Source organism: Podarcis cretensis (genome assembly GCF_951804945.1).
Source record: "Podarcis cretensis genome assembly, chromosome: 16".
Classification (NCBI taxonomy): Eukaryota; Metazoa; Chordata; class Lepidosauria; order Squamata; family Lacertidae; genus Podarcis; species Podarcis cretensis.
The window spans coordinates 4,513,164-4,536,725 of NC_137186.1; the positions used below are offsets into that span (position 1 = coordinate 4,513,164).

At 46.8% G+C, this 23,562-nt stretch overlaps 1 protein-coding gene and 2 long non-coding RNA genes across 3 annotated transcripts in view; 1 reads left to right on the forward strand and 2 right to left on the reverse strand.

Moving 5' to 3' along the window:
• Nucleotides 1-23,562, reverse strand: part of LOC307205877 — a 278,382-nt gene that overhangs the window by 24,210 nt on the left and 230,610 nt on the right. The window lies entirely within an intron of this gene.
• Nucleotides 406-9,363, reverse strand: CDC42SE1 (CDC42 small effector 1). Its single transcript, XM_079958592.1, has 4 exons — nucleotides 9,222-9,363; nucleotides 6,584-6,694; nucleotides 3,647-3,750; nucleotides 406-1,707 (listed from the first exon to the last, which is right to left on the reverse strand). The coding sequence occupies exons 1-3, from the start codon at nucleotides 9,273-9,275 to the stop codon at nucleotides 3,679-3,681; spliced, it is 237 nt and encodes a 78-aa protein (XP_079814718.1). The 5' UTR covers nucleotides 9,276-9,363; the 3' UTR covers nucleotides 406-1,707; nucleotides 3,647-3,678.
• LOC307205849 overlaps nucleotides 9,509-23,562 on the forward strand; it is a 37,824-nt gene continuing 23,770 nt past the window's right edge. The window contains exon 1 of the long non-coding RNA XR_013834115.1: nucleotides 9,509-9,565. This is a non-coding gene — a long non-coding RNA (uncharacterized lncRNA). The remainder of the gene's footprint in view (nucleotides 9,566-23,562) is intronic.

Sequence of the window (23,562 nt, forward strand, 5' to 3'; positions counted from 1 at the left end):
AGGGGCGTGGCCTGTGGAGAGTTCCGAGGGCCAAACAGAGCAGCCCGGGGGGCCGGATTTGGCCTGAGGTTCTCCACCCCTCGGGAGGAGAGTCAGGATTAGTCCTTAGCGATCAGATGGGGGGATGTTTCTGCGGAGAATTTCACGGGGTCAGAGAGAGGAACTTCCAGAAATTGGGGAGGGGGGGGTGCAGGGAAGCACCTGCCACCCACCTGAAATTGCCGGACTACAACTCCCATAATTCCCTCACTGGGTGCGCCAGGGCTGCTGGGAGTTGTAGTCTGAGCACCTCTAGACCCAACATTCATGATTCGACGGGAAAAACTGAGGATCAAGGCTCCTGCAGTCCAAGCAAGATCTCAGTGAAATGTCCCTATCCCAACAGAATGACCAACTTTGCCCAGCTTTTAACAGGAATATTGCATTTTTTATACATATAAAAGGAAGTTCCAAAATTGCCTTGATGTGATCCAGAGATTTTCTCCCTTCACAATGCTTTGCGGCCAAAGAGGCGACAAGACTCTGCCATCATCCGGACCGGATCCTCTCCATCTTCCGTGTTCGTTCTCTCGCTTTGCCTGGTCAAACATCGTCGCTCCCGTTTTGCTGCCCTTCGGTAGAGGAAGTCCAACATGCAGAGGCCGCCCTGCGTGTGGGATGCTTTGCCGCAGAAAGCCCAAAAGCGGCCACACCTCATCTTCAGTGACTGGCACAGAGAAGAGGTCTTCAGGAGCAGGAGCAATAGGCTGGCCAATTTTGGAAGGTGGCAACAGGCTAGTGCCTGTGAAGTCACTAACCACACTCTCACGGGCCTTCCAGTCATTTCAGCAAGGCTTTCACAGGGGAGATTCCAGCAGGGTTGGCACTCTGCCTCCTGCTCTTTTTAAAAAAACGTGCCTCATGGAAAGGTCGATCCTTCTCCCCCTCCCCAGAAAACGCCCAAAAATCCAGTGATTACACTTCCATGTAAAAAAAAACAAACCCAGTTACGATAAGTTCCTCTCCAGATTTTTTTTGGGGGGGATAAAACAGAATGCGCTTTTAAAAAATGAAGCAAAATGGCACACACATTATACATTTAAAGCACATGTACCCCGAGAATCCGGAGAACTGTAGTTTACTCCTACAGCGCTACAATTCCCAGCACCCATAGCAAACTACAGTTCCCAGGGTGATTGGCCTGCAGGTGTGTGTGTGGAAGAGGCTTTGGGTGTGCTTTAAATGGATGGCATGTTCGCAGACGAAGATGCTTGATGAAGCCCCAGGCGTCAATCTCCCTCAAACGCCCGCCCCGATTCCTTGCAAAGTTCTGAAAAAGCAAAATGCGGCAGCCACGAAACGAAGGACGGCATGAGAGATTGACTGAGGGTCCAGAGATGCTTCTGCATTTTTTTTGGGGGGGGGGAGAGAAGAGAGAGAGGAAGCGGCAGCTAAGGGAGTGTTGGATTCAGGAAATCTTTCTATGCAAATCTGGGAGGCGAAAATTAGCGGCGGAATAAGCTGCTGCGTTTTTGTTGCTGATGCTCTTTAGAAAAAGAAAATCCGATCCGATTTGGAATCAGTTTGCATAAGTTAGGAAGGGTGTTTGGTGTCTTCTGAGCTTCGCCGACCTGCCTCGACAGGATCCGAGCAGGCCGCTCGCGCGAGGGTTGTTTACATACTTATTTCTTTCTTTGGGTTTTCTCGATTCGTTAATTTGCCCGGGACCTGCGAGAAGAAAAGAGAGTCAGAACGAAGAATTACATTCCCTCTCCACCTCCTTCCTGCTCCTCCACCTGAATTGGCAGGGGAAGTGAAACTTAGAAAACAGCGTCTAAGCTATATATTTTAACTCAAGACTTCCCTGGCAGGCTGCTCTCTAGGCAGTGGGGACTGTGGGATGTGATACATAAGTAGGAGACAAGTACAACATTCCTTGTTTTCCTAGAGTGGACATGCAAGGGGATGTTTGTTCTAGCCGGTCGAAAACTTCCTGTTTCCTCCTGGGCTGGAACATCCTTCCTTTTGCATGTGACTAGAGGTGGGTGTGACTTTACCTGTGCAGGTAACAAAAGCACGCAGCCCCCCTCCCTTCTTCTCCATCTTCCTTTCGTCGCGTGAACTGCAGCGACTGCCAGTTTGCAGTCACTGGCATTAACCCCCCTATATGGGGTAGATCCATATCTACATATTTGTAACTTAAGTCTGCCTTCAGGGATCCAACTGTGAAGTGATGATGTGAGTAAATTTTTATATATACAGTGGACGCTCAGGTTGTGAACGTGATCCGTGCGGGAAGCACATTCGCAACGCGCTGCGCCGCGTTTGCGCACGTGCGGGTTGCGATTTGGCGCTTCTGTGCATGTGCAAAATGCGATTTAGCGCTTCTGCACAGGTACAAGTGCCGAAACCTGGAAGTACTTCTGGGTTTGGCGCGGTGCACAACCGAAATCGCACAACCTGAAGCTGTAACTGGTATGACTGTACTTTAAACAAGATTGTGGCATGTTTATTCTTTTAAGAGGGATATATGGGAACTTACTAGGATCCTGTGGGTTAAACCACAGAGCCTAGGGCTTGCCGATCAGAAAGTCAGCGGTTCGAATCCCCGCGACGGGGTGAGCTCCCGTTGCTCGGTCCCTGCTCCTGCCAACCTAGCAGTTCGAAAGCACGTCAAAGTGCAAGTAGATAAATAGGTACTGCTCCGGCGGGAAGGTAAATGGCGTTTCCGTGTGCTGCTCTGGTTCGCCCGAAGCGGCTTAGTCATGCTGGCCACATGACCCGGAAGCTGTACGCCGGCTCCCTCGGCCAGTTAAGCGAGATGAGCGCCGCAACCCCCGAGTAAGTCACGACTGGACCTAACAGTCAGGGGTCCCTTTACCAGGAACCTAATAGTAAGAGGCTTAAACAAGCCTGCAACCAGCTACAGTGGTGCCTCGCAAGACGAAATTAATTCGTTCCGCGAGTTTTTTCGTCTTGCGATTTTTTCGTCTTACGAAGCACGGACTTTGGAAAAGCTTCAAAAATCACCAAAGTCTTCAAAAACCTCAAAAAAGGCTACCACACCGAGTGCTATGAGTTGCTCCTCAAAGTGAATGCACGGTTTTAAGAAAAAGGAAACAAACTTGCAAGACATTTTCGTCTTGCGAAGCAAGCCCATAGGGAAATCCGTCTTGCGAAGCAACTCAAAAAAACGAAAAACTCTTTCGTTTTGCGAGTTTTTCGTCTTTCGAGGCATTCGTCTTGCGAGGTACCACTGTATCTGCTCTGTATTTAAAAGGGGAATGTAAAACTCTACTAAGTTATAGCACAGGCATCCCCAAGCTTTGGCCCTCCAGATGTTTTGGCCTACAACTCCCATGATCCCTAGCTAACAGGACCAGTGGTCAGGGATGAGGGGAACTGTAGTCCAAAACATCTGGAGGGCCAAAGGTTGGGGATGCCTGTTACAGAACTTGCTAGCGCAAGTTAGGAAGGATATTAATAAACAATATATCCTCTCCTGCCTCCCTGAACATTCCCACAGGGACTACAGCTCAAACCTTGGGCAGGGAGCCAGGATTCTTGCCTCTATGGCAGAACAAGCAGCTAGTCCTTAATGATCGGATGGGGAACTTTTTTTTTTTAAAAAAAGGGAAGGGATTTTCGTATCTAGCAAGGCACTTACACGGAAGAGAAAGCGGGGGAAATACCACAGAGCTACAAAACGTGGGAGCTGCTCCACTGTCGATCTCGGCCGCATTTGGATCTCATTTCATGCATTGCGCCCGTCTGTGGGGAGAGAGAGAAAGAGATCGAGGTTAGGACTAAGCATCAGGAAGAAGTTTTGGAAGGCAAAAGCTGTTTGGAGGTGGAATGGCAGAGCTTAGAAGGTAGCGGGCCCTCCTTTTTCAAGCAGGCCCGTCTGTCAGGATTTCTGCATTGCACGGGATTGGACTGGATGATCCTTGGATTCCCTTCCAAGTCCCCCATTCTACGACAACGGTGTCAGAAGTGGTCCTGTTACAGCACCTTCGATTCCCACAGCTGTCAACTTACAGATTTGAAAATAAGGGACCAGCAGCCTCGAAAATAAGGGACCAGCAGCCAAAATAAGGGATTTTCAGAGCACAGGTATGTTCGACTTCTGAGCCCCTCCGAGCCAAAGGCAGAAAGCTCAGCCAGCAGCCAAACGAAGCCTCAAGCGATGGTTCCCACAGCGCAGCAACCCGGCAAAGGGGATGCAGCAAGGGAAACCACCGTCACCTCTCCGCTGGGAAGCGCTGAGTAAAGGCGAGTCCCCAGGCAACGCGGCCAATTTGATCGGCACAAGGCATGCAAGCTCCACCCCCCAGTCGTTCTTAGACTCCTTACTGGGTGAGCAACGCAGCCAAGCAACACAGCTGGAGCCTCCCTCCTCCCTGGCTGGCCGGCAGGGAGGGAGGGAGGGAGAGGAGCTGCTTCCTTTGAAACCCGGGGAATTTAAGGGACATCCATCAATAAGGGACAGCAGTGGGACACGGTGCTGGGATAAGGGACTTTCCCGCCAAATAAGGGACGGTTGACAGCTATGTTGACTCCTCGCATCCAAGCTGGATGCTGGGGGTCGTAACCAATGGCTCTCGAGTAGATTCTCTGAAAAGGCCTAGGTTAGCCCATCTTCATTTGTTCAGATGGGTCTACTCGGAGGAGGTTGGATCCGGCCCCATGAGGATGCAGAGTGCAGGACGACACTGGGGAGATGAATAGTGGGACGAAAAGAGGAGGGCAACTCAGAACCACCACCTTGGAAATGCAGAAAGCGCCTCAAAGACAAAAATAAAAGCACCTAAGGAAAACCAAAAAATAGAAGAAAAGAAAAAAAGAGGGGGAAATAAAAGGGACTTCCAACACTCTGTTGGTTACAAAAAATAAATCACTGAAAATATTCACTCTATATTCAAGAGAGTGGTGCCCTGAGCTATAGCTTGTTTAGCTTATACGTAAATCCGGAACTGGGGGTGAAGCGATCAGGGTGGCGAAGGCAGGGCGGGTTTTTGGCTGGCGCTATCTCAGCTGGAGAAGCGAGGGCGTGGCGTCTGGCTGCCGTTCGGATCTCCCTTTCACACACAAGACTCTCAGCGCCAGCTGGTCGAGGAAGGATGAAGCCCAGATACACACAGAGGCATGTTTGCAAAAGGGGAGGGCAGGCTGTGGCAAGCCCAGATTCTGCCAGCCCTGGAGTTCTGAAACTGTCAAAATCTGTCTGCTGCAGCTTTCGATCCTGATTAATAAGCAGGGCTCTCTGTTCCCTGGCAAACGTCAAAAATGTCCTCTTCCATCTCACCTCATTGTTGGAGGGGTTGTGATAAGCTTGGCATAGCTTATCCTTTATGAAGGGAATTTAACTTTGACACAAATGGTAAATATTACGAGGGTTGCCATACGTCTGGGTTTTTTTCCTTAAAAAAGCTCAGCAACTTTCCTTTAAAAATTGAACAATTTCCAAAAAAAGAGCTTTCTTTGGGCAATTTCCCCCCAAAAGCTCAACAACCTTTGTGTCCGGATTTCTTGAAATATGGCAACCCTAATATTACTAAAGAAATCAGGAAGATGGAGAAAAGAAGAGAAGAAAATGTTTGCAGGATATTTGAAGAATCATGTTAACTGCAGGATATTTGAAGTATCATGTTAACAGGTTAATCATGTTAACTGCAGGATATTTGAAGTATCATGTTAACAGGTTAAACTTCAGCAGTTTAGAGTATATAAAGATATGAGGCAGAAGGAGAACAAAAGAATTTATGGAGCAATTTAAAAATGTAGCCGTAATGGGTATATATACAGAACCATGGAAGGGGAAGTTGATGATTCTGATTGTATGAGTAGATTGAATGGAATGTGAAAATTTGTAATGGAAAAATGTATAAATAATTTTTAAGAAAAATACTAAAGAACCAAGGGTTTGCTGTCCAAAATTAATGTCGCCAAATATTTCTGATGATACCAAGAGAGATATATTGTCAAAAGAACTGGCCTTATATATGATCTTGGCGGACGGGCTAGTAAGAAAACAGCCCAGAATTTCGCACTTGGTATCGCTCGCTTTGCAATATCGGTATAATGGAGCAAATTATGCATGATTTGAGATATTGACAAGGACCAAAAGCTCCAGACACTTTAAATATGATTACGCATTCCTTTACAGTTAAACCAGTCCACATCACAAGCCTGGAACCAGATCTGATAATCTGCAAATGTTGATAGTCTCGATTTGGGATTTATTTATTTTTTAACCCATGTGCAACTGAACTCATTCTACATGCCTGATTTACAGTTTTGTTGCTCCTCTTTAGATTTGCATCTGCGGCTACAACTGCTCTCTCTGGTTTATATACGTTATAAAATGAATTTTTTAAAAAAAAACTTTACAAAACCAAAATTAAAAATGAGGCCGGTTCGGCTGTCGCCCTCAAACAGCCGCTAGAGGGCGGGTGAGGGCAAACCTTTCCTTCCCCATAGAACCTAATGAAAAACCCACTTCCTGCCATTTGCTAGAGTGGATGGGAAAGTTTGTATCTGCTGCGTAGAAACGCCCAACTCCTTCTGAACCCAAAGCGATCCGCCGAAGAGAACAGAGGTTTACCATGGGAAGACCCTCGTTCGCCATGTCTCCGGACCCGATGTGCGTCAGGTGGACGAAATTCATGGGCTCCCCTATCATGCTGCGGTCAATTCTCCGCCGCGTCTTCTTCGGCTGTGGGGAGAGAGGGAGGAACATGACGGGAGGAAAACATCACCACCAAAGTTGAGGAAACACGGGAACGGGCTTCGCCTGAGCCAGAAGGCAAGCAAAGCCTTTGGCGCATTGGAATCGCCACTTGGAAGAGTCCGGTTGCCAGGTCAGGCCAAAGGGGGTCCATCAAATCCAGCCCCCTTGTTCCCACAGAGGCCAAATGCCCCCAAAACCGGACTGTCTTGCCAAAGTGGTGCATGCTCTGGTTATCTCCCGATTGAACTACTGCAATGCGCTCTAAGTGGGGCTACCTTTGAAGGTGACCCGGAAACTACAACTAATCCAGAATGCGGTAGCTAGACTGGTGAGGCCACATAACACCAGTCTTGAAAGACCTACACTGGCTCACAGTACGTTTCCGAGCACAATTCAAAGTGTTGGTGCTGACCTTGAAAGCCCTAAATGGCCTCAGTCCTGAATACCTGGAGGAGTGTCTCCACCCCCATCGTTCAGCCTGGACACGGAGGTCCAGCTCCAAGGGCCTTCTGGCGGTTCCCTCCCTGCGAGAAGCCAAGTTACAGAGAACCAGGCAGAGGGCCTTCTCGGTGGTGGCACCTGCCCTGTGGAACGCCCTCCCACCAGATGTCAAAGAGAAGAACAACTACCAGACTTTTAGAAGACATCTGAAGGCAGCCCTGTTTAGGGAAGCTTTTAAGACTACTGTATTTTAATACTTTGTTGGAACCTGCCCAGGCTGGGGAAACCCAGCCAGATGGGCGGGGTATAAATTCTATTCTATTCTATTCTATTCTATTCTATTCTATTCTATTCTATTCTATTCTAATGAACCTGGAAATCTGGATAGACTGCATCTGGAGCTGGAGGTTCCATAGGAACACCAAAAGATCCTGGCTGCCAGATCAGGCCAAAGGGGTTCTTCGAGTAGCCAACCAGATCCCTACTCGAAAACCCCAAACAGGAGCTGAGCCCTCTGCCCTCCTGCGGTTTCTAGCAACTGGTATTCACAAGTATAGCTGCCTCTGAGATAAAAAGGTAAAGGGACCCCTGACCATTAGGTCCAGTCATGGCCGACTCTGGGGTTGCGGCACTCATCTCGCTTTACTGGCCGAGGGAGCCGGCGTACAGCTTCCGGGTCATGTGGCCAGCAGGACTAAGCCACTTCTGGCGAACCAGAGCAGCGCATGGAAATGCCGTTTACCTTCCCGCCGGAGTGGTACCTATTGATCTACTTGCACTTTGATGTGCTTTCAAACTGCTAGGTTGGCAGGAGCTGGGACCGAGCAATGGGAGCTCACCCCGCCGTGGGGATTCGAACCGCCGACCTTCTGCTTGGCAAGCCCTGGGCTCTGTGGTTTAACCTACAGTGCCACCCGCATCCCTGCCTCTGAGATAGACTCATGGAATTGTAGAGTTCAAAGGGGCCCCAGGGGTCATCCAGTCCACCCCCTGGAATGCAGGAATCTTTTGCCCAGTGGGGGCTTTGAACCAACAAACCCAAGATTAAGGGTCTCGTGCTCTACCGACTGAGCTATTGGAAGCAGATTGCTGGATGAGGGTGATTTCTGTTCATTTATCATTAGACCTGTTAGTGATTAATTACCAAAATATCTCTAAGTGATTTAAGAGTCGGTTCTTAATGTTTGATGTCTTATTGCCTTTTTACGTTTCGCTGGAAGCTGCCCAGAGCGGCTGGGGAAACCCAGTCAAGATATACCTTGTACCACAGAAACAGGAGAAAACAACATGATCCGTCCAAATAAACGGCTGCAGGAAATTTTGCCAGTGTGTTGGTAACAAACACAGTCATTAGCTCAATCTACTGTCGCACTGTACATTCAATGTACTCTAATACCACCCTGAACGGTCAAGGCTTTCCCCCAAAGGATTCTGGGAACTGTAGTTTGTTACAGGTGTGAAGAGTTGTCAAGCGACTGTTCCCCGCCTCCCAGAGCTATAGTTACCAGAGTGGCTTTAGCAGTCAACCCCTCTTGGGGGAACTAATAATAATAATAATAATAATAATAATAATAATAATAATAATAATATTTATACCCCACACATCTGGCCGGGCTTCCCTAGCCACACTGGGCGGCTTACAGCATACAGTGGTACCTCGGTTCTCGAACGTAATCCATTCCAGAATACCGTTTGACTTCCGAAATGTTCGAAAACCGAGGGGCAAAGGGCTGGCTGCAAGTTCAATTGGAAAAATGGAAAAAGAGGCAGCGGACGCCGTTCGACTTCCGAGGTGCGTTCGAAAACGGAAGCAATTACTTCCGGGTTTTCGGCGTTTGAAAAACGTTCGGGTTCCGGGACGCTCGAAAACTGAGGTACCACTGTATCTAAAAACTAATAATAAAAACCAAGCCTTAAAAAACATAATAAAAATAATCAAGCCTTTAAAAACTCTTGCCAACTCTCTGCACTGGAGCATTCCAAGGGCAGGAAAAACCAACCCCAAAGTCTGAATTCAGATCTCTGGGCTGCTGTTCTCCGCTCCTGGGCTAAGAGATTCGGGACGACTCACCTGCCGCGATTTCTCTACGACGCAGCAACCCAGCTTGTGCCAGAAATCGCTCATATTCGTTGAGGATTCCAGCTTTCCGCCTAGGGGGTCGATCTCCTCTCAGATACTGGTAAGCCGGACCCCTTTCCGCGTGCCGGATCCTTCTCTACGCTGGAAGGTTTCTGCGACCGTCGCGACCCAAAGTTGTTCCCCACCAACACCACTGCAGGGTCCAGAAAATTCACACGACGGCCTCCGAGATCATTCCGCGAGCTGAGGCAATTCCGCTGTTCCGGAGAAAAGACGCCGGCAGAGATTTGCAGAGTTCGTTCCCGTGCCCTGACAGCGAGGCAGAAGCAAATAGGGTTCCTCAGACGTTGTTTGAAGTCTACCTTTGGGGAAGGGAGGAAAGGGAGAGTCATTTAGGAGATTTTAAATATTCCTTAAGAACATGACAGTGTCAGAAGAGGCGTTCTGGATCAGCTCAGCATACTGGTCTCATAGCAGCCTTTGTACGGACAGGAAGCTGGGGTTAATGGGTCACTGGTCTGATCCTGCAACAAGGCTCTTATTTTTATATGAAGGGCTGCCCCCCCCCCGCTTGAATTGCTCAGAAACCCCACCCACCCTTGGCGAATCCAGGGTCCTGTTGAGGAACGACAGATCGGCCAATGGGAGGCTGAGCTCTGACTTCCTGCAAATCCTGCGCTGCAAATCCTCCAATGGGAGCTGCGTGACGACAGCATTGCATTTCTATGTATATAGGAAGAAACTACAAACAGCATCAGCTATGAGTATTAGGATCGCAGAAGCTGTGCGGTTTTTTTGGCCAATTAATTTGAATTTCAAAGATTTTTAACAATTTAACTTCAAATTTAGTACAAGTTTAAAATATTTTTTATAAGTTGGTTTCCCCTTGATGTTTCCATTCCCACCCTTTCCTGCTGTATTAAATGTTTGCTTTCCTTCTGGGATTGTACCCTTAAGTGGAAGGTTTTATAAACTGGTCTCCGACCGTAATAAATTATCTGTCTATCTACAACATACTTTTATCTATTATATTTTCCCTTCATTACAATTAATTATTCCTTTATTTCCCCCCTTTTAAAAATTCATTGTCACTTTCCCATCCGCTGCTATGTTGGATCCTGTTCGCACTTTTGTGGACTTTAATAATTTTCCAGATAGTCCAAAGAAGGCTCCAAACCTCCATAAAGCTTTCAATATTTCAACATTTTAATCTCTTAATTATGCTGCCTCCTTTGTCATGCGCAAGGCTTAATAACCCTTTCCTGCCCTGTTTTGGTCCTGAGGAGGAAATTCTCTTTTGGGGAAGACTGTTAATATGATTTTACTTCCCTTTTCTTAAAAGGACACCTTCTTACTGAAGGGCGTTGCAAAGGAGATCGCCCCACAACTTCCCTTTGAGGAAGATCAGACCCGGCAGATAAGACCTCATTTTTTACTGGTCGACTTGACTGCTCTCTGCAGATAACAGGAAACCGAGTGTTTCCATAGAACCAGACTGGAGTGACTTATTTTTCTTAAAAAAAGAACTCTAAACGAAAAAGACGCCACTTCCTCATTTTGCAAGCGTTGCCACAGAGAGAGACTCAGCGAGGGTCACTGGCTCTGGGGCTTGGATTTCTCAAGCTTTTGCGGCCGCCTGCGTCACACGACGGGCCGGAAAGTCATAACACAACTGCTGCGCAATCTGATGTGTGTTTACTGAAAATTGAGCCCACTGAGCTCAGCGGAGCTTGCACTGCGTCGGATCCCAGCCTTGCAAATAATAAAAAGCCCAATTTAAAAAAAAAATACAGAGGTCACACACCCGCACATTTTGAGCACTCTTACAATGCTTCAGGAACCATGGTTCCTCCTTGCAAAGAATCTTGGGAACTGTAGCTGGGCCACTACGGAGCCGCGGTTCCCGGAGCCCTTAACGGAAACTACGTTTCCCAGGAATATTTGCGGGAAGCCATGTGGTCAGTTGGTTAACAGTGAGGTGCTGATAATGCCAAGGTTCTGGGTTCGAAACCCGGCCGGGACAGCTGCCTATTCCTATATTTCGGCGGGTTGGACTAGATTATCCTCAGGGTCTCTCCCAGGTCTACAATTCAGTGATTCTATGAATGTGCTTTAAATGTATGGTGCCCTGGCAGGTCGAAATGATAGAATATCTACAGATGGATATGATGACAGGGAGAATTAGAGGGTATCCAAAACAGAAAGTACAGAAAGAATGGAAGATCTTTAAAGAATATTTGGGAAAGTATTACAATAACAAATATCTCCTGGCAGAAACAGAATGAACCTTGTAAAACAACAAATATTATGTTTTTTGATAGCTGAGGAAAACAAAGAAAGAAATATAATAACTTGGAACTGTGTGTGAAAAAATTGTAGAAATAATAATACAATGAGTCTAATCGGAAGTTAAACGTGATTGTTTTGCTTTGTATTTTTCTTCCTTTTCTCCCCCCTTCCTTCCCCTCCCCTCCCCCCTTCTCTTTCTTTTTTCCTTTTGGTGTTTCCTTTCTTGGTCTTCCCTTTTTCGATACGTTACGAAAAAGATAAAGAGAGAAAAGTGTAGTATGAAAACCTCAGTAAGCTAAAAGTGATGTGGTATAATGTTAAAATTGGTTAATTGTAATGATTTGATGTTGCAAATACTGTGGTTTTTCTCCTCTTTGTTATTGTTGAACTCTATTTAAAGTTTTGTTGAACTTTATTTAAAGTTTTATTCCGTATGTTATGTATGAATGAATGAATGGTGCCCAAAGCATAACCAAAATGAGAAGGGCCAGGTCCTCTACAGAACACAGCTGTGTTTAAAAATTGGGAGCCGATCTAGGACACTACTGCCACCCCGGGAATCCTGGGAAAGGTAGTTTACCCCTCACAGAGCTACAATTCCCGGCATCCTTAGCAAACTCTGCTTCGCAGGACAGGAATCCCTGTGTTTTAAAAGTGCACCGAAGGAGCTTTAAATGCACGAACCTCCAGGCTGGATTATTGTAACTTGCTCTACGCAGGGCTGCCCTTGAAGCTGTCCCAGAAACTCCAGCGGGTGCAGAATGCCGCAGCGAGACTCCTTACGGGGTCCCTGCCATGGGATCACATTCACCCAGTGCTTTACCAGCTGCACTGGCTCCCGGTGGAGTACAGGATCAGGTTTAAGGTGCTGGTTTTGACCTTTAAAGCCCTCTGCGGCCTAGGACCCTCGTACCTACGGGACCACCTCTCCTGGTATGTCCCACGGAGGACCTTAGGGTCCACGAATGACAACACCTTGGAGGTCTCAAGTCGCAAGGTGGTTAGACTGGTCTCAACTAGGGCCAGGGCCTTTTCAGTACTGGCCCCGACGTGGTGGAAGGCTCTGTCGCAAGAGACTAGGGCCCTGCGGGACTTGACATCTTTCCGCAGGGACTGCAAGACAGAGTTGTTCCGCCTGGCCTTTGGTTTGGACCCTTATGTTTCCCTCCCCTTCTGGTTTTGATTTATCAGCAATTTTAAAATGAGGCTGCATTTTAAATTGCATTTTAACATGTATTTTAAATTGGGTTCCCCCCCTTCCCCCCCCTATTTTGTACTGTGATTTTATTGGTGTTAGCTGCCCTGAGCCAGGCTTTGGCCGGGGAGGGCGGGGTATAAATAAAATTTATTATTATTATTATTATTATTATTATTATTATTATTATTATTCTGCGTATGTGAGCCTGTCTGATTCCTAAGAGACCACAGCTGTTTATACTTGGTGGGTGGAGGGAGACTCAGACCTGGAGATTTAATGCGGCCCTCTGTGCCTATATATATATCCAGCCCTCGGGATCCTCCCTACACCGCAACTCTCTCACCAGCCCTGCCTGGCTGGGATGTATCCTTGAAATCTGATGGTGTCTTTTGTTTCCCTAGAAGGAGAGAGATGGAGTCAATGGGTATAAAGGTGCGAGAACTTTTGGCTTTTAAATTCTCCTCTACAGCTTTCCACGTTGGTGGTCATCACTCCCTACTGTGGGAGGGAGTTCCATAGGTTAACTTTTCTTCTCCCTCTCCTGAATCTTCCAACATTCAGGTTTGCTGGAGGTCGACGAGTTCGAGTTGTCACAAGAGAGGCAGGAAAATTCTTATGCACCTTCTCTATGCCGTTTGATAAACTTCCATCAAGGCGCCTCTTAATGATGGATGGATTCGAACTCTGGTTTCCTAGGCCTTAGTCTGACACACTGGGGTCTTTTAAACCAGACAAGTCTGGACAGATAGAGGAGATCCTTCAAATACAGATCAGGGCATGCGCTCACCCTAGCGGCTGGAGGATGGATGGCGGCTAACGGATTGAGGTTGAATCCTGACAAGACAGAAGTACTGTTTTGGGGGGACAGGAGGCAGGCAGGTGTGGAGGATTCCCTGGTCCTGAATGGGGTAACTGAGCCCCTGAAGGACCAGGTGCGCAGCCTGGGAGTCATTTTGGACTCACAGCTGTCCATGGAGGCACAGGTCAATTCTGTGTCCAGGGCAGCTGTCTACCAGCTCCACCTGGTATGCAGGATGAGACCCTCCCTGCCCGTGGACTGTCTGGCCAGAGTGGTGAATGCTCTGGTTATCTCCCGCTTGGACTACTGCCATGCGCTCTACGTGGGGCTACCTTTGAAGGTGACTTGGAAACTGCAATTAATCCAGAATGCGGCAGCTAGACTGGTGACTGGGAGCGGCCGCCGAGACCACATAACACCGGTCTTGAGAGATCTGCATTGGCTCCCAGTACGTTTCTGAGCATAATTCAAAGTTTTGGTGCTGACCTTGAAAGCCCTAAACAGCCTCGGTCCAGTATACCTGAAAGAGCGTCTCCACCCCCATCATTCTGCCCAGACACTGAAGTCCAGCTCCGAGGGCCTTCTGGCGGTTCCCTCATTGCGAGAAGTGAGGTTACAGGGAACCAGGCAGAGGGCCTTCTCTGTAGTGGCACCCACCCTGTGGAACGCCCTCCCATCAGATGTGAAGGAAATAAGCAGCTATCCTATCTTTAAAAGACATCTGAAGGCAGCCCTGTTCAGGGAAGTTTTTAATATTTAATGCTGTACTGTTTTTAACACTTGATTGGGAGCCGCCCAGAGTGGCTGGGGAAACTCAGCCAGATGGGCGGGGTATAAATAATAAATTATTATTATTATTAGCAAAAGTTGCTGGTTTTTTAAAAAAATGTGACAAGCTTTTGAGTTCTCCAGAACTCTCCTTTTGCCTGATGAACACTTCTTGAGAACTCAGAGGTTTGTCGCATTTTTGTAGCACTTTGCTTTGTCCCTAGTTTTCATCTCTCTTTCCCCGTGACTCATTCAGCCCAGAAACCGTTGCTGATCATCTCTGTTGTCACTGTTGTGTGGGCGCATTTCAAAGTGGCATCGGAAATAAATAAAAATACTGCCGGTTTTCCTCTATCGCAGTCCTGAGGTTCCAAAAAGATGGTACAGCTGATCGCTGATGCATAACGATGCAAAAGTCAGAGAGGACGCCCAATTTGGAAAAGAAAAAAAAGTGGGGGAGGAAGGAAAAGGAGTTTATTTGTAGAGATGCACATCTAGGAGGAAATGATTTTAATTCAAAGAAAACTGAAAGTTTTAAAGAATTGAAAGAAAGAATTAAAATTGGTTGCTGGGGGTTGATGAAGAAACGAAGTGGTGTTTGGGAGATTTTTGTGTAGGGTAAAGGTGTGTAAGAAGCAACGTGATAGAAGTTTATATAATTGTCCCTGGCTTGGACAATAGAAAATTGGATTTTTAAAATAAAATCCTTTTGGAGGAAAAATCTTACCAAAGATAGTTTTCTATTTAAGTTACATTATAGTCCAAAGGCTATTCATTAGGAAATAAGGATTCATTTTAAGTTTTTCATGTGTGCTAAAACTCAGTCTAAGGTGGTTTCTTTTTAATTGTTTAACCACATCAGTTAAGAAACATGGATACACATGCTACAATGTTATTGTTTTAGTCAAATAAATTGTTTCAACTGTTAAGGAAATGATTGTTTTCCTCCTTCCAATAAAGTACGGCAGGAAAGTTGTCCAAATATAAACAATAATTTCATAATTATCTGTCTATGTAGTTCTAATCGTATAACCAAATCAGTAATTTTTGATACAACTGTAAAAACTGCACTGAAAATTTATTATTCCAAAAAGGAAACCTTCATCTGGTTGTAAATATTAAGATTATACCAGCAAGAATGAGTCTCTCGGTAAAAAATAATAATGATTTAAACCAAGTCTTACTGACTAGTGATTTAAATCGTGAAATCCACGCTGTGCATCACACAGTTAAACTGTGGAACTCCCTGTCACAGGAGAAGGTGACAGCCACTAACTTGGATGGCTGTGAAAGAGGATTAGGCAAATTCATGGTGGAGGAGGGGGCTATCAGCGGCTACTAGCCAGGATGGAACCTCCAGGCCCAGAGGCAGTCTATGTAGATTTCTAGGTGGTTGGGGGCAATTGACCACAGAGGGAACAAGATACCAGACTAAGATGGGCCCCTTTTAGTGACTGGGTAAAACTATGGAAAGAAGGTTTAGAATTTACTGCATGCAATGCCTTAGAGGAAAATATGATGAAAATGATGTATAGATGGTATATTACACCTGTCAAGTTAGCTAAAGTGTATAAAGTTAGCAATAAATGTTGGAAATGCAAAGAAAAAGAAGGAACATTTTATCACATGTGGTGGGAATGTAAAACGGTGAAAAGCTTCTGGGAGATGAGCTGAAAAAAATGTTGAAATATACATTTATAAAGAAACCAGAAGCATTTTTACTGGGCGTTATAGGAAGTGATATAAATAGAAAGGAACGTAAGCTCTTTTTATATGCAACAACGGCAGCAAGAGTGTTATTGGCCCAAAAATGAAAGCAAGAAGAATTACCGACGAAAAAAGAACGGAGGATGAAACTAATGGACTATGCAGAACTAGATAAACTAACAGGAAGGATTCGAAACCGGCGGGACCAGAAATTCACGGAAGACTGGAGTAAATTTACGGACTATTTGAAAAGTATTTGTGACGATCAGACGACGTTTGTAGGTTTGCAAGAAGTTTTGTGAGGAGTATTATTGGAATTATTGCTAAAATGGATAAGGGGGAGGATGGTTAGTTAAGATATTTAAAGGCAATATAAAGTTAAGAAATGCATAAGAAGTGGTTAAAATGGTGGGTCATCAGAGGTGCTGATGGAAGTCCAAAAAGACTGTATAAGTGTCAAAGTTTTGTGGTACGTACTGTAATTTATATGTTAAAATGAATAAAAATTACTATAAAAAAAAGATGGGCCCCTTTTGGCCCGATCCGGCAAAATGCTCTCCTGAGGCGGAGGTAAGGAGTTTCCGACGGGGATTTCGCAAAGCGGAATTAAGAAGAGATTTTTGTTAAAGGCATCATTTTAGCAAACCGCTGGGGAAGGCCCAACCAGCCCCCAAGTCTGTCTGCTGTGGGATCAGCCAGACAGGAACAATGCGTGGCCTTCATCCCTCCGGCGGGGCTGGCCGGCAGCCGCTGTGGCTGATCAGCAGGGTTCCCGTCTGTTGCCAAAGGATGACGGAGGAATCAAGACAGAGTCATGGAGCAAATTGCTGTTTTTGCAAGCGGAGAAAAGCCTCGTCAGGAGGAAGGAAAAACGTGACTCAGCAAAGAGTCTTTGCTCCTTTTCCTGGGACGGGAGAACATTCTCTCCCCCCCTCCCCAATTTTTTTAATTAGTTTTCACAATATTATAAACAAACAAACAAACAAACAAACACATAAGACAAACAAACCTAAATCATAGCCTTATTGAAAATTACAGTTATTAACTTTGTTAAGTGACTTCCTCGCTTCCCCTTGTTGAATTTCATTGCATGTCCTTTTAACGGTTTTCCAAATCCCAATTTTTATGAAATTTAACTTAAAACATGAACATCCTTTGATCTTCACCTTATGGAATTAAACATATTACTGTATTTTTCACTCCATAGGGCACACCGGCCCATAGGGCGCACCTAGGTTTTTTTTTTGGGGGGGGGGAATAAAGGGGGAAAAATATTCCTTCCCACCCCCCAGCCCCAAAGAGCTGGCTGTCTTGGCTTCCTCTTTAGCCACGCACAACCCTCCAGCCAGGAGAGGCTGCGCACGGCTTTGGCAGAAGCCAAGATAGCTAGTGGGAAGGATCCCGCTTGCTGTCTTGGCTTCGTTTTTAGCCGCGGGGCTGGGGTGGGGGAAGCCCGAGCTTCCCCCGACCCCAGCCCCCAGAACAGGTCCGGGAGCGGTGGGAAGGTTGCGCACAGCCTTGCTGCCACTCCCGGAGCTTGCGGGCTGGGGGAGCGCTCCAAGGGCTTGTTGGATAGCTGCCGGGAGTTGGCGCTGCGCTCCCCGGGCTTCAGGCTGCAGACTGCTATCCACAAGTCTTTGGAGCCCGGCGGGCACTCCAAAGGCTTGCGGATAGCTTCCTGAAGCCTGGAGAGCGAGAGGGGTCAGTGCACACCGACCCCTCTTGCTCTCCAGGCTTCAGCGAAAGCCTGCATTCGCTCCATAAGACGCACACACATTTCCCCTTCATTTTTGGAGGGGAAAAAGTGCGTCCTACAGAGCGAAAAATACGGTAATTCATCACTTAACATAAATAAAATCCTAAGCCCATTAAGTATCTGCAAGCTGTTTTCAGTTAGTTTAACTTAACAAATCTAACTAAACAATCATTAAATTTATTCCACTCTTCCTGATACTCCTCCTGATACTCCACCAACGTTCTCTCGGTGGGCTTCCACAGATTTCCTCCGCTCGCTTTGCGATCCTGCAAGGTGCCCAAACTTGAGCCGTGCCCGCGTGGCGTCCGCAAGCGGCTCCTTGAGAAACTCTCCTTTCCCTCAAACAGGCTTCAATCTGATTAGGAAACTGAAGCCGCGGTTCAACGGAGGTGTGGACGTAAGACGAGACCTGCAGCTGGATGAGGTCAAGGCCTGGTTCAGCCTCCTGTCCTCTCAAATACGACCCTGATAACTCAAGAATTCAGATAGACTGCCTCTGCACCTGGAGGTTTCATACATACCCCATAGGAACCCTGAATAGCGGTTGAGGGAAACCACCAGACAGGGAAACAAACTAGTGCTCGAATCCTGCATGCACTTTCTCCCCCACAGACATCTGTCTGGCCACTCTGGGAACAGGGAAGCCCACACACCCTTTGTTTCTACCTCTCTTTCAAATCAGAACCAGTGAAGGCGGTGAAGGTCCTGTGTGAGTGTCTGGAGGCGATTGGAGGATGGATGGCAGCTAACAGATTGAGGTTGAATCCTGACAAGACAGAAGTACTGTTTTTGGGGGGACAGGAGGTGGGCAGGTATGGGAGACTCCCCGGTCCTGAATGGGGTAACTATGCCCCTGAAGGACCAGGTGCGCAGACTGGGAGTCATTCTGGACTCACAGCTGTCCATGGAGGCGAAGGTCAATTCTGTGTCCAGGGCGGCTGTCTCCCAGCTCCATCTGGTACGCAGGATGAGACCCTCCCTGCCTGAAGACTGTCTTGTCAGAGTTGTGTATGCTCTGGTTATCTCCCGCTTGGACTACTGCAACGCACTCTACGTGGGGCTACCTTTGAAGGTGACCTGGAAACTGCAGCTAATCCAGAATGCGGCAGCTGGACTGGGGACTGGGAGCGGCTGCCGAGACCAAATAACACTGGTCTTGAAAGACCTCCATTGGCTCCCACTACGTCTCTGAGCACAATTTAAGGTATTAACGTTGTCCTTGAAAGCCCTGAATGGCCTCAGTCCTGTATACCTGAAGGAGCATCTCCACCCCCATCGTTCTACCCGGACACTGAGGTCCAGTACCGAGGGCTTTCTGGCGGTTCCCACCCTGCGAGAAGCCAAGTTACAGGGAACCAGGCAGAGGGCCTTCTCGGTGGTGGCGCCCTCTCTGTGGAATGCCCTCCCACCAGATGTCAAAGAGAACAACAACTACCAGACTTTTAGAAGACATCTGAAGGCAGCCCTGTTTAGGGAAGCTTTTAATGTTTGATGTATTACAGTATTTTAATATTTGGATGGAAGCCAACGTGGGTCCATTGTGCCCAGTCTCCTGCTCCTGATGGAGGACAGCAAGTTACTTCTCGGAAGGTTATAAACAGGGCAGAGAAGAAACAGCCCCCATTCTCTGTTTCCCCTCTCATTTTCTCCAGGGTCTGGTATCCTCTCTTCCTCCGCCAGAAATTTGCCTCAGCCCGCTTTTAAGGCTACCCGAGCCTCTAGCTACTACCTTCACGTTTTCCGGCCACGTAAGAGTCCATAAATTCAAATTAATTGCACGGGGAGGACACGACACAGGGCAAACAATCAGGTACACACCACCCAGCAGAGCGCAGTAAGGTGGGAACGCCCCTAACTGTGACAAAGCCGGAAAAACAAAGGTATAATTGGTTTTATACATCGTGGTGAGCGGTCAGAACCTGGGAGACCAGAGTTCGAATCCTGCCACACAGGCATGAAGCTCACTGGGTGCGGCCCCAGGGACTAGTCAGTCTCTCAGGCTAGTCTACCTCACAAGGCTGCTGTAAGGAGATAAATTGGTAGTACGACTCATGCAACACATTGGCGACTAATATACAAACAATAATTACCAAAATAATTATACATTCTTTATCAATCTTCTGAGAAAAAGCCACAGGGACTTGTGAACTACCCAACTTAAGATGAACTTATAATGTCTGGTTTCAATGGATTTTTCAAATGCTTAACTTTCAGGTAAGTTCATGAAGATACCAACCAAGGGTAAGTTCGGTGTTGTTCACAATACTGAGAGATGCTAGTGGAGTTGTAGATGGATGTTAATGAAGTTGTAGACAGACCGAAGGAACTCAGGTGGTGTACATGTTTCTCCATATTTTATATTATTATCAAGCATAGAACAAAATCATCCCAGAAAACAGGTGTGAAATATTCAAGCAGGGTGAGAGAGAGAGGTCCAGAGACATCCGTAATACCGTATTTTTCGCTCTATAAGACACACTTTTCCCCTCCTAAAAAGTAAGGGGAATGTGTGTGCGTCTTATGGAGCGAGTGCAAGGCTGCGCAGCTATCCCAGAAGCCAGAACAGCAAGAGGGATCGCTGCGCAGCGCTCCCTCTCACTGTTCTAGCTTCGCCGTGCAAAGCCTCCTCATCTAGCTTCTGGGATAGCTGCAGCCTGCATTCACTCCATAACACACACATTTCCCCTTATTTTTTAGGAGGGAAAAAGTATGTCTTATAGAGCGAAAAATACGGGCTGCCCTTCTCCCTCCTCGGGGAAAAGCCTGCAAGCGCCGCACACACGCTCCGTGCGGCTTGTGAAAAGGAGCGCTGAGCAGAGCCTGGGATGCATACAGGCTCTGTTCAGCGCTCCCTTTAAAGAATATTTTTTTTCTTGCATTCCCCCTCTAAAAACTAGGTGCGTCTTATAGTCAGGTGCGTCTTACGGTGCGTTCCAGACTTCTGACATACAGTGGTACCTCGGAAGTCAAACAGAATCCGTTTCGCAAGTCCGTTCGACTTCCAAAATATTCGGAAACCAAGCCGTGATGGACGTTCAGGTTCCAAAGAACGTTTGCAAACTGGAACACTGACTTCTGGGTTTGCGGCGTCCAGGAGCCAAAACGTTTGACTGGTAAGGCGTTCGCGAACCAAGGTATGACCGTAATAGAAATTACAAGTCTATAAGAAGAAAATTGGCAGGGATACCTCGTTTTTCCAGGGCGATGAGCTGCTTTTCCAGAAAACCTTTGTGAAGTTCTGCAAATATTTCACCTTTATTGTTTTAACCACAGCCATTTATTGGCCACTGTGTGTGTGTGTGTGTGTGTGTGTGTGTGTGTGTGTGTGAAGATTTATTACGTTCTACATTTAATTTCCCCAACAGCGCTGCAGAGCAGGCTAGGCTGGGAGACAGGCTGGTCCAAGGTCACCCACAGACGACGACGACGACAACAACAACAACAACAACAACAACAACAACAACAACAACAGGTGCCACATAACACCCGTTCCCCATTTGTAAGGAAATTGATATTTTAATGGGGCAGCGCCTACGGAACTGCTTGCCTCTTGATATCAGGCAGATGTCTTCACTGCACTCTTTTTGGTGCCTGCTAAAAAGGTTTTTTATTGAGACGGGCTTCCCCAGACATGGAGAATGTGTATAAGAGACACAAATCCAGACTCTTTCAAGGTGCGCTGGAAGCTTTTTTCTTCTAGCCTATTGAAAAAATAATTTCCCATATGTGAAATCCACAGCGGGGTTTGAAGTTTAAGAAAAAAACAGCAGAATATTTTAAGAAACCCATGAAAGAGGGTGAAACTGGATATGGTGGAATTTTAAGACACAATTGTCTGCAATCATAATTATAAATATCGAGGGAGGGTGAGCAGGAAGACATTAGTATGGCAGAATAAAGAAAACTGTTAAGTGATAAAATATAACTTTGAACCTTGAAATAAAAGAAAAAGAAATCTGGAAAAAATGCGGATGTATGTTTTGATCAGTTTTTATTTTATGGCTGATCTTATTTTTTAAAATGTTCACAAGGTTTATTTTTTTATTTACTGATAATTCTATTGTTTATTATCTTTGTAAACTGCTTTGAGGGTTGTTGTTCCTGAAGTTGAGCGCCATATACATTTTATAAAATAAAATAAAATGTAACACATATTAAGAATGTAAGAAAATAAATCACAGCTTCCCACTCCCCTGACTCCCCCTCTCTAGGGACAGTAATTCGTCCAGAGTTTTGCAAGTATCTGATTCCTTGATTCCTGGCCCTTGGGGTCCCTTTCCAAGACTACAATTCTGTGATTCTCTGATTCTAAAACCCCGCACCTCCAAGCTGCAGCTCTTTTGGGCTAACCAGAAGAGACAGCTGGAAGGCTGCAACTCCCCTTGCTGCAGCGACTATATTTATCTGTTTGAAATATTTCCCGTCCAACTTTCTGGGTCAAGCCAGAGGCACCTCCCAAAATACCCAGCTTGTCATCAAACGAACCCTTAAAATACCAACGAACCAGTAAAACCTTAAGCCACCCAGCACGTTAAACCTAAAATCAAACCCAATGATTGCAGTTAAAATTGGCACCAAATAAAGAACAGGGGGATGTTGAAATGGAGGCGAAAGGAAGCAATCAAATGGGGAAGGGTCGTGGGTAAGTGGCGTGCAGGAAGATCCGGGTTCGATTTCCCAGTGGCTTCTCCAGCTGCTGCCAATCAGTGTGGACAGTACTATATTAGATAGGCCAAGGGTCTGACTCTGTACAGGTTTCCTAAGCAGAGGTTGCAAAACCACTCCAGGGGCTCAGCATTGTGTCGGTGACGACCCGGGCGCTGGCCAATCAGTGCTGTCTGCTGTGTTGGGTTTTGCTTCGGAATAGCGGTAAACGTCTCAGAGAAAGGAAAGGAAAAAGTGGATTTGGGCATCGGGTGCCATGAGAACACTCCCAAGCTTATCTATGAGACATAGAGATTAGATAGATGGTAGGTACCGTATTTTTCGCCCTATAGGACGCACTTTTTCCCCTCCAAAAATGAAGGGGAAATCTGGGTGCGTCCTATGGGGCGAATGCAGGCTTTCGCTGAAGCTTGGAGAGCGAGAGGGGTCGGTGCGCACCAACCCCTCTCGCTCTCCAGGCTTCAGGAAGACATCCGCAGCCTAGGCAGCCCTGCGGGAGTTCCCGCAGGGCTGTCTAGGCTGCGGATAGTAGCCTGCTTCCCGGAACGCTGGGCGCGCTGAAAGCAGAGTGCCCGGTGCTTCGGGAACACATCCGCAGCCTAGGCAGCCCTGCGGGAGTTCTCCGCAGGGCTCCCCACGCTGCGGATAGCAGCCTGCCGCCTGAGGCAGACATCGGCCAGCCCCACAAGCTCGGGGGACAGCGGGGAGGCGCAGCGCCGTTCCTCGACCTGGTTCGGTTTCCCCAACCTGCTTTGGGGGGGGGGGGCGGAATAAAGGAAAAAAAATTTCCCTTTATTTCCCCCCCCCAAAAAAACTAGGTGTGTCCTATGGGACCGAGCGTCCTATAGGACGAAAAATACGGTAGGTTGGTAAGTAGATGATAGACAGACAGACAGATGATAGATAGATAGATAGATAGATAGATAGATAGATAGATAGATAGATATAGATAGATAGATAGATAGAGTCTTGAATCTTTGTAAACTCCCTTCCCATTGCATAGCTGTCAACGTTTTCCTTTTTTTAAGGGAAATTCCCTTATTCCGAATAGGATTCCTCGCAAGAAACGACAGCTATGCCATTGACTTCAGCCAGCCAACTTCACTGAGCTCTCTTTGGCTCCTGCTAAAAACATTTTTGTTCTGGCAAG

Bases quoted from the DNA above. Each gene is read 5' to 3' on its own strand.
- CDC42SE1 (XM_079958592.1), bottom strand. From the start codon at position 9,275: ATGAGCGATTTCTGGCACAAGCTGGGTTGCTGCGTCGTAGAGAAATCG. The intron at 6,695-9,221 runs GTGAGTCGTCCC...CTCTCCCCACAG, and splicing joins TCGTAGAGAAATCGCGGCAG to CCGAAGAAGACGCGGCGGAG. The intron at 3,751-6,583 runs GTAAACCTCTGT...CTCTCCCCACAG, and splicing joins CGAACGAGGGTCTTCCCATG to ACGGGCGCAATGCATGAAAT.